Source organism: Limulus polyphemus, unplaced genomic scaffold (assembly GCF_000517525.1).
Source record: "Limulus polyphemus unplaced genomic scaffold, Limulus_polyphemus-2.1.2 Scaffold6544, whole genome shotgun sequence".
NCBI classification, from domain to species: Eukaryota; Metazoa; Arthropoda; class Merostomata; order Xiphosura; family Limulidae; genus Limulus; species Limulus polyphemus.
Window position 1 is genome coordinate 29,697 of NW_013672154.1, and position 11,346 is coordinate 41,042.

General features: G+C 34.9%; 1 protein-coding gene across 1 annotated transcript in view; it reads right to left on the reverse strand.

Moving 5' to 3' along the window:
* Nucleotides 1-11,346, reverse strand: part of LOC106473839 (death-associated protein kinase 1-like) — a gene marked incomplete at its 5' end in the record, with an annotated part of 36,403 nt that overhangs the window by 17,249 nt on the left and 7,808 nt on the right. The window contains 5 exons of the mRNA XM_022402225.1: nt 446-708; nt 5,886-6,080; nt 8,560-8,685; nt 9,292-9,493; nt 10,867-10,944. Coding sequence (XP_022257933.1) covers nt 446-708; nt 5,886-6,080; nt 8,560-8,685; nt 9,292-9,493; nt 10,867-10,944 — 864 coding nt within the window. The remainder of the gene's footprint in view (nt 1-445; nt 709-5,885; nt 6,081-8,559; nt 8,686-9,291; nt 9,494-10,866; nt 10,945-11,346) is intronic.

Sequence of the window (11,346 nt, forward strand, 5' to 3'; positions counted from 1 at the left end):
GACAACACTCAAATAAAATCAATGAAATGTTGTATCTCTTACCAGCGAAGCCTTGACTTTCACTGTACTGAAAAATTGTTTTAGATGTTCCACGTCAAGGGACAACACTCAAATAAAATCAATGAAATGTGGTATTTCTTACCTGAACAGCCTTGACTTTATCTGTACTGAAAAATTGTTTTAGATGTTCCACGTCAAGGGACAACACTCAAATAAAATCAATGAAATGTGGTATTTCTTACCAGAGCAGCCTTGACTGTCTCTGTACTGAAAAATTGTTTTAGATGTTCCACGTCAAGGGACAGCACTCAAATAAAATCATTGAAATGTGGTATTTCTTACCTGAATAGCCTTGACTTTCTCTGTACTGAAAAATTGTTTCAGAAGATGTTCCATGTCAAGGGACAACACTCAAATAAAATCACTGAAATGTGGTATTTCTTACCTGAACAACCTTGACTTTCTCTGTACTCAAATACTGTTTCAAATGTTTCATGCCAGGGGATCCCGCTACATGAGCATCTGTGATATATACAGTATCATGCAAGTCAAGAATATTTTCAAACTGTTTCCTAAGGTCTTGCAACATTGGGGTTACTTCTGTGTTCATATATTCTCCAGAAGAGGAGTTACGGTATATTCCAGCCACATCAGCATGAGTAGCTATTAATACAACTTTAGCAGGATTTTTGCTTCTACCACAATAACCTAAAAAAACAACATAAAAATAACCTCAAACCAAAGAAAACAGCACATATTGGAGTTTTTAAAACGTTAATTATTAAATGCAATGGTATAGCATACCAAGAGATAAAGATTTAAAACTACAATGTAATTATTTGATTTCTGATTGTGATCTCTATGGTTTATGAGCAATGACACCATTTTTCTTTCATTGTTCTTCATGAATTTCACTAAACAGATGTTATGAAATGAAAAATATCAATTCAAAAATATGTTTGAATAAAATCTTGTTGAAATAATTAAAATTAATAATTATTCTGAAATCTGATGTGCAAGTGTGCAGTTGATACCAGGAATGTGCTCATTGATGCAAAAAAGATTAATTGTACAGATATATATACTCCCTAGATTTGGGTGTTAAGAGCTTTATGTAAAAGTTATTATGTGACAAAAAAGTCAGTTATGATTATGAAAGTTAACATTTTCTTACACTGAAAATGTATTTCTGCAAGTACTTACCTCCTTTCACAGAAAGGCTATCTCTATCATTGACTGCCCTCTAGGCATTGCTACAAGAATTTTAGTAATCAGTGCACCAGTCATTATACCCTACCAGTTTCTTGCCATTTCTGAACATGTACATATCATGTGACTACTCTCCACCAATAGTATTTTGTCACCTATAACAGCACAACTAGCTCCCCCTGCTATTCCCGCTCAATCCTCACTTTTGAGAATTGGCAGTACTAGAATAAAAACATTGATTTTAGTGGGGAGAAAGGGTTGGAAGTGTGTGAGAGGAGGCAAGTACTTATCACAAATACATTTTCAGTGTAAGAAAATATTAACTTCTGAAACAAACTTACCTCCTCTCAAACAATGACTAGAATCCCACATTGCAAAGGTGGAGGGCCAATGTAGCCGTACAAAGAACAAACTAAGCAGAAAGTGACTGCCCAGAATGAATGGGTATGCTTGGAGGAACTAGCAATGTAACATAAAAGGTAATGCTTGCACAACTGTAAGAGCATTAAGAAGGTGCAAGCTGTATCAACATATAACAAGATAAAAAAAAAGTAATAACAACAGGTGGCTAGGGCATATGTACTGTGTTATCAATGCCAAACAACCTCAACCGTAAGTAAACAGAGTGCATACATCAAGCAACCAGAATTTCAAAGAGGAAGTGAGTAAATAGTTATAACTGGACAAACTCCCAAAACCACCGTGACAGCAAGAAGTACAACAAACCGAACCTGGTATCATGGGGTCTTAGCATTGTCTCGACTCAACCATAAGAGCAGGGAAAGCTGTAACTGTTATTACGGGCAAAATCAACCATAAATCCTATATCCAGAATTACAAGGAGAACCAACAGCATTTGGACAACAATAGGAACAGAGCAAGAAGTCCTGTTGCCGGTATTATGAGCAAACAAAGTCTCTCAAACCCAACCATAGAAGTAAGTAGGATAGAACCTTCTGCAACTGGAATTAATGAGAAGAGAGGTGTCTGTTGCACACAACCACAGGAACAGGGTGTTGTCATCCTGAGCCTGGAATTATGAAGAGAATCCCATGTAGGCTGGCCCCAAATAATAATTGATCATTGGTTCTATTCAGTGCAGTCCACCCAGGCAGAAAACATCCAGGGGAAGCACCAGTAGAAAACTAGCTTTGCCCTCTTCTCTTGAGTAGATAAACGAGCATAAGTATAGTAACACTCAGAGGAAGCATCCATTGTCCACCACCCTAGCGACTGGGAACTGAGAGTGGTAAAGATTCCCTAGCTCCACTTGAAGAAAAAGGCGGTAGGGGTGGTGGTAAAAAGGCTATGGGGAGTCCAGAGGAATGTCACACAGGAGACAGTATAATGGGTGACTGCATTTCCCTATTTTGAAAAGCAGACCGAACCTGATTAAGGAATCAAAGGATTGGCAGGGATGGGCTTTACTTCTGAAGTCCATGAATGATAATCCACTAAAGATATAATTATAATACATAGATATACACCACTGTAAAAGTACCCAGTGGTCTTAGAGAAACACCCTATCTCAAATGTGAGCATTATATAGTTACTGCATTTATTGTGGGTTTGAGAAAAAGCACACCTGATCAGGCAACACCTGCCACTAAGCGAGATCTTTAAAGAAGCTTAGGGAAGCTGAAAAGAAAACATTAAAAGAAAGGAAATGAGTAGATGTACCCCAGCTAAAGGTGAACGGAGGGTGCAGAATCACCACGAGAGAAAGACAATATCCACCATAAGTAGAAACAGCCAGATTGTGCAGATAATGAGCAACAAAGGTATTGAGAATTGTCCACATACCAGCCACAACGTTTTTTCCAAGGGGAAGCAATGTGACAAATTTGATGTGAAGAGACATTGTGGAGACAGCAACCTTCCATGGACAAATCTGAATATGCCATCTTGATGGATTGACAAACCCAACCAGTGAGAGTTACTGGAGATAGATCATGGGAAACAGAATGGTTCCAAGGAATAAATAGTGGGAGCATGAACCCTGAAAGGAGGCAGTATGAGCCACATAACACCTCAAGGATCAAACCAGACAAAGAGGCCTATCTGGATTGGAACGGGAGTACAGGTGCCCTGATCACGAGAGGAAGGGTAACAGGATGGTCCAAAGAATCAAGGGAGGATTTCCACTGATTGAGAGGTGTCCACTGAAGTGAACACATATATGAGCTCAACCCCATAGGAATCAGAGCTTCCAAGGAAGCCCACATCCCCAAATAAGATAAAATCTTTCATGCTGTAAGAGAAGGAGAGGTAAGGGCCTTTATAGCTGCCTATTGCATATCCCAGGGACAAAGAGTAGAATGCTGGGCCCAACTTACGTGTGAATTGAAGAAACCCCACAAATGAACCAGGTTTTGAGTGGGGGTAAGAACAGACTTCTCCAACTTGATCAGAAAACTCATTCGTGCTGTTTCCTATAGAAGCAAACATGTGTGATTCACTGATTGTGAATGGGAATAGGTGAGCAGGAGCCAGTTGTCCATATAATGATGAGTGCGAAGCCCCAAGTGATGAGTAAACAAATGAATTACTCGACAAAACCCATAAGGAGCTGAAGAGAGACTGAATAGCAGTGCCCTGAACTGGAACACTTGACCCTCACAGACAAATTGGAGAAAATGATGTGACTCTAGAGCAATGGGAATGTGAAGATACGTGTCCATCATGTTGAATTTGGTCCTCCAGAGTCCTGTGGAAAACATCCATCAAAGTGAGAGATAGGACTCGATGGTGAAGCAAGGGAGCCCTAGAAAGGAATTCACCCAGGACAGATCTGTAATTGGTCTTTAATCGCTCATCTTTTTGGAGAACACAAAAAGACAGGAACAAAAACCTGAATGAGTGGGAACCACCAGCTTGATAGCTCCTACATGTAGGAGTCTTGAATGGCCTCAGCAAGATGACTGAGTGAGGAAGAATCCCAAGAAGGATGAGACAAATGTGTGACTAGGGAGGATAAGGAGGAATATAACCTAGCTACATCAATCCGTGATTCTAGGGAATCTGGACGACCCCCAAAAGGGAATCATGTAGGAGAGGGGCCTGTCAGATATCTTGTAGGGAGGAAAGGGGAGACGAACTTCTTCTAGTAAAGCATCTCTTCTCCAACAAGTCCCGAAAGCAAAGTAGCCAGCTATTGAGGGAAAGGTTAGAGGCCAATAAATGAGCCATATAGCCAAAGGATCATCTTGTGCTCTTCTGAAAAAACATCAGGAGATTGATGAAAGGCATTAGACATTAAATGGAGGGAGGAAAGGTAGCTTAAAAGTGAGGTCAGAGAAAGGTGAATCCTGGAAAATTGCACATGATTGAAGCAGACAGAAACCCCAGAATTGGAGCCCCACTGAGAAAGGAGAGGATCTGAGAATCCAAAACCGAGACATGATTGTAAGCCAAAGCATATTGATCCAACAAATGAAATGGGTGGGGCATGCCTATACCCAACTGTAGTTGATCAGAAAATCTCTGAGAAAGAACACTTATATAAGGAGAAGAAGGAAAAATATAATAATTGGAAGGTAGATTTTCACACAATAAGGCAGGGGAGGAAACATAGGCTATACGGGAATCACCTAAAACAAGACATACCTTATTGACAAGTTGTAATAATGGAGTGGAAGGTGAAAAAAGAAAGGTGCTGGAAAGATAAGAGTCCAAATTTAAATTCTCATCCTCGTGAAGGTAGGTCTCCTTAGAAACATGGTTAGGTGGACGAGGAGAAAAAATTGCCAGCCAAACATAAGACTCTAATTCCCTGCAAACCAATGCTTGAGCTTCATCAGCAGATAAAGTCAATCCTGTGTCCTGGGAAGTCATGCCAAGGCAGAAATATCATTGTCCACTACATTAAATCTCAAATTCATATTAAAAACACAGAAATCAGAAACAAGAATTTGGTTGAATGTAAAATTGTAGAAACAATTGAAAACAAATGCAAAATTAAAAAAATTGTGAGATTAAATCTTGATTGAAAAGGCAACAAAGTATAACCAAAAACTGTAGTCACACACGTCTAAACAGTGTCACGTCAATCGAGAAAGTGTAAACTGAGCAGGAATAGAGAGGGAGCTAGTTGCACCATTATAGGTGGTTCAATACTATTGGTAGAGAGAGTATTCACATGATATTTACATGTTCAGAAATGGTGCAAAACTGTTGCGCAGATTACTAAAATTCTTTTAACAATGCTTAGAGGGCAGTCACGATCGAGATAGCTTTTGTGAGAGAGGGGGTAAGCCAGTTTTGGAAATTACCTATACTGTCTCACAAATGAAGTAAAAGCTTCCACATTCAACTTACACTGTCGTTAAGAAAAATAAACACATATACAAGTACTGTAAATGTTAACATAAACCAATAATCACTTGTAATATAATCAGTCAAATGATTTGCTTCTCTCTTTGATTCTCAGTCATAATTGTTGAATCAATGTTTTTATCTTGTATAAGTAACACTGGATAGTATATTGTTATAACAAACATTTACATATACACACATAAATATCCTTCTTTGGAACTCCACAGTTATCCCTCCACAGAACCATGCATTCATGGAAGCAGATGTTACTAATAAAGGCTATTATACATGTAAGTATGTGTATTTTTATATATTTATATATGTGTGAATATAAGAAAAATAAACTGTGTTATAGTACTCACTCAACGGTTCAATGGGTGGAATGCGAACTTGAAGAAAATGAAGCCAGAAGAGAATTTGTTGATAACGTACTTCTGGTGGGTCATTCATTCTAAACACTATAGCATGAAGGCAGTTGGTGTTACCAATAAAATGGTCATAGACAATGAAATAAGGTTCGTGACCAGAAAATTCCCACACACTAAGGTCTCCAACACCTGGTGTTATTGGAAAAACAGTAATTACAGTAGTCTTTGAAAAAGTAATGTGCATCCTTAAGGAAATTTTAAGTTAGTAAAAAAAATGTATACATTTACAAGTAACATGATTCTGAATTGCTGGGACAACGAAACTGAATATGAATCTAAAATTAAAAACAGCTAAAAGAATAAAACCAGCCTCTTTTTTTTTTTACTTCATCCATCAAAAATCATTCTCAAGGGTCTGAAAAATTGTGCAATCACATCAATAGTTAACTTTATATATTGTCATCTGTTGCTTGTCTTTACACAGTAATAAAGGTTTGTGCACTTGGTGAAGGAAGAATTGATCTGTATCTCTGATAACAAGAGCTGGGCCAAAATGTGCTATATGCCATCCTTCTAAAATTCTCCAGTAGATATGATTTTGTTCAATGTTTAAAATTTTGTCATTCTCTCAATCAATGATGTGATCTGTTAAAAGTTTTAAAATAATAGGTTGTTAGACCCTTGAAAATGATTGCCAGTGATAGTCGCAACATCAGGTATCATTCTTTTAGCTTGTATGGTTTAAAATTCATATTTATGTATAAATTTAGATCATTACTTAACTCTAGAATTATTGATGGGGTCCATTTTTTAAAATTATTTTGCACCAGATTGTGGTATTGGCCCTTGAATTTGTTGGTTATAGGGTCCCTAATAGCATGAGTCACAAAAACACACACACACACACAAAGTACTGTCTATATTGCAATAAATAATCCTATTTTTTAAATTGTCCACAAGCTCGTCCTAAAGAACCAAACTTGATAGGCAGACTCAGGGTGGCCTAGGGTTTTCCTTATCTATATGGCATAGTACCCCTAACCAAATGCAACCAGAAGGTCACCCTGGCATAATAAGGTCTGGAAGTAGATTTTAAGGGTCAGTTAACCTGAACCTTGCATCGTATTTTGTGTTTCTGGCCCCCCTCAAAATCTCAGGAGCACTATAAGTTAGTGGAAACAAATGTTGAATATTCCTAAATACTACAACAGGTTGAACCCCCTTGAGGTAGCTACAGAAGTATGCCATACAACAAGTTGAACCCCCTTGAGGTAGCTACAGAAGTATGCCATATACCATAACTAAGAAGAGCTAAAATGTACCTAGAAGGTTACCCAGGTGTGATGGGGTCAAGGAATAGGTTTACAGAGTTATTGAACCCAAATCTGACATTTAATTTTGTGTTCATTGTCCTTTCTTAGGGTTCTGGGGTTACCTAATTGAAGTTATGTATATACCTCATTCACAAGTTAGTGAGACCAAATGTGGTACATGCTTTAAAGTACCAGAGATAGGTTTTCTAAAGAGATTTTTTAGAGGATGGATCCCTTTGGGGTAGCTACAGAAGTAATTGTGTTTAACAGCAGTACTTGATTGCTCTATTGTGGCCTCTGAACCATGAGGGGGCCTATGGTTTCCTACATACTTTACATAGAAAATGAGTGATTTTAACTGAAACATTTTAGTCAATTCTTTATAATGATTGTTGTTACACAAAAAACCATAAAAGTACTCAGTATGGCACATTCTACAGTTCATTATACATTACTTGAAACTACAAATTAAAACTTAAAGATTGTGAGGTTTTACTTCTACATAACAGGAACTGTTTTTCATGTTTTCTAAAGTGTATTCTACTTAAACTTCTTATCAGATTGGAAAACAAGATGGCAGACAAAAGTACTGAAAAAATATTATGTCCATTTGTAAACAGTGACTTATCCAAACAGCAAAACCATGTCTAATGTTAGTAACAAAATTACACCTATACAAGAGATGATGAAATTTTGAATCTGAATTTCTAAAATATAAACAATTTATAGAACCATTAAAACATTCTGAAGTCAGAGATGTAGCACATTATGAAAGTCTTTCATGATTTTACTATTCATTACACTATTAGGCAATGTTTAAAATCATGTTTCTACATTTGTTATTTATAAAATGTTGGGCTCCTTGCTTTGTTTTTTAATCTAGATCTGAATTTCGGTATTGCTTTAAACAAACATTGCACAGACTCTAATTTCATCAAGTAGCTTGTCTCAATATTATTTTCTATGATGTTTAGTTTTAAACCACTTACTAAAAACTTTAACAAACTACTTCAGAGAAAGGATCCTTCAAAGTACAATTTAAAGGTATTTAAACAGCTTAAAAATTATGAATAAAAGTTGTTTAATAAAACTCAAAACTGTCAGCAGCCTAGGGATTGAAATACTGTAAAAACCTGAGCATATAACACAAGTTTGTAAAGTTGGTTAACCAACATCAAGAGCTAACAAAGTAGTGTACCAAAATTTATTGTTATTCACTGAAAATATTCGAATATGGTTTGAAACAACTTTCTATATGATGATCAAAGTTTATTTTAATGTTTAAATCTTTTAAAAATTTCATTATCAATAATCACCTTTGTACATATTAGTACTTCATATTTCAAAATACAAACCTGGGATGCTGAGTTGCTGTATGTCCACACCTTTTGTATAATATTCCATGTTAGTCTCAAATATCAAAGGAATACTGTTAGAGGTAGCTACACTTAGCTCTATGCTTGAAGTACTGGAATTACAACCTGGTTGAATGGAATATATACAAACTACTTTAATCTTAGCTCTCTGTGACTGAATATTATTATTAAAAATACAGATTAAGGTCCACCATATAGACTAATGAAGGTGCTATATGTAAAGGTTATTATAGTTTATACATCAAAATGAATAATACAAACGTTTATACGTTCTTTACAGAATGGAAGGTTCTGAAACATCAAGGTGCATTTTAGAGTGAAACATGTTTTCTTGAATCAAAATTTACAAATTTTAGAAGGCCAAAATTTTATTGTTTTTGCAAAATTCCCAAGAGCTCATATATAGTGCTTATACATCTAAAATTAGTGTAAAAGTAAGTTATATTATTTGAACACAACTTTCTCTGAACTTTTACTATTGTACCATTGAAAGAAATGAAAAAAACCTGAGATTCATTAAAAAAAACTTAATTAAATATTTTGACGTACTTTACTAAAACAATATAAGGGTAATCACAAACAGGAATATTGAAAAGTTCACTGTTGGAATGAGTTTTTTTTTTTTACAGCTTAAAGATGCAGTGAGCATAAACAAGTTGAAAGCTTACTTTCTTAAGAGAAAGAGAATAATAAAGAACATGTAACACTAACTGTTCTTAGATTTTCTGTGATCAGAAGGAGTTGGAGATGATGCTCGAGATCTTCTGAAAAAGCTGCTGAAGTATCCACATTTTAATGAATCAACTAATGTTGTCTTCCCGACACCACTGTGACCAAATAACTTCAATTTCACGCGAGAAATAGGCTGAGTTGTAGGAATAAGTTGGGCTATGTAATCTTCACGTAATTGCTCCTATTAAAAAAAGACATATGCATAATTAAAATTTCCAATTAGAAAATTACAGGCTGATTCCAAAGACTTTTATGCCATCAGTACATTATGTTTTTCAAGCTGGAGTCATGGATTGCAAGTAATACTGAGCTTTTAATTAATATTTTTATAGATTTACTTCGAACTCAAAACATGAAAATACTTCATTGAACACAGACAAGCTTTTGATTAAATTCAAGAAAAGCTGAGCAACTTTTCACTTGTTGAAATCAGCATAATTAACAGGGAGAGTTAAAATGTTTTGTGCTGAGTTGATTTTTGTTAGTGGCAGGAAAAGATGCTTCATTGAAATGGGCATACTTGGAGCCCATTTCAATGTAACATGAACAGAATACAAATCTTAGTTACAAAAGTTGCCCACAGAAACCAGCCTTAATTGGGATTGACATAATCCTACAAGAACTCTTTTTTTAATTTATTCCTAACTAAACTGATTTGTAAAGATACGGAATGATCTTTTATAAAAAGAAAAAATACTGACCAATATAAGAGAAAAATATCAACCACTGAATTATACACATAGATTACAATTCCATCTAAAATGTGCACTAAAAAAATTTATATAAAAGACATAATGCCAATAAATTACATTACAGTGAGCTACTTGTTGCTCTGGTAAAGTGTATAAGAATTTCATAATAAAGGGGAAAAAAAATTGCATACATTTATTCCAGTTCTAGTAAAAAAAAATTAAAACCATGATCTGACATTCTACCATCTTTGAAGATATTTTGACATACACACAAAATATTTACTGTTTTGATATTCCTATAGTAAAGAAACACTAACCTATGGGAAAAAAGAAAAGGTTTCAGCTAATGGCAAACAACATAAATCATTAGTTTGCTGTGATTTTATATTCATATAAAGCTCCAGAACAATATAAACTAATAAATTTACAATGATCATAGATTAGTGTAAAACCTTTTACTTTTAAACATAAGTGTATTTATAAACTCAGCATAAATGTGAGCTCCAGCAGTTTATTTTTCAAATCCTCTTCAAAGTTTTACAATTTTGCATATAAAGATAAAATTTGCTATGACTTACATTAAGTAATCAAACAAATGTCGCTGCTATTTTAAATAACCAGGATGTGACACATTAGAAATAATTCTACACTTCCATGAATGGATATATTTCTACATTAATACATTTATAAACTTGCAAGTCATCTGCTATAAAGAAAAGAAACTTGAATAAGCATATACATACCACGTTACTAGGATAAGTATGTGAAATACATTATTTTATTACAAGTATTAAAAAGACATTTAATTAAAACATGAACTGCAATTTACTCAACCAAACTACTAGGTAATATTTCAACTTACATTTCTTAATCTATTCAGCAACTCTCCAATATCAGTAAAACCTTGAGCCAAGGCTGTTATTTCTGCTGGGATGCCATCCTAATTTTATTTAGAAAAATCACCAATTTAATAAATAGAAATTTCCTAAGTAAAAATAATTCTAAGACAGTAGCTTAAGTTTAATTCTGTTGAACACAACTACACAGGTTAAGTACATGATACAATTCAATATTTGTATGCATCTTTCAAAACATATCATTTGATCTAAAGAAGAAGAAGAAACTAATTAAATGTTTATAGATTAATTTGTATAATTCCAATAAAAGGTATGATATACGTATATATATGTACGTAGTATGTACCCAAGTAGATATATAGTTTATATAAGTACATATTTTGTTAAACAAGACCGATGTCTGTAGGTTTACTTTCTTTTACTTACTTTGGCCAACTCATCACTAACTACAACTTTTACACGTTGTTCTAACAACGTTAAGACGG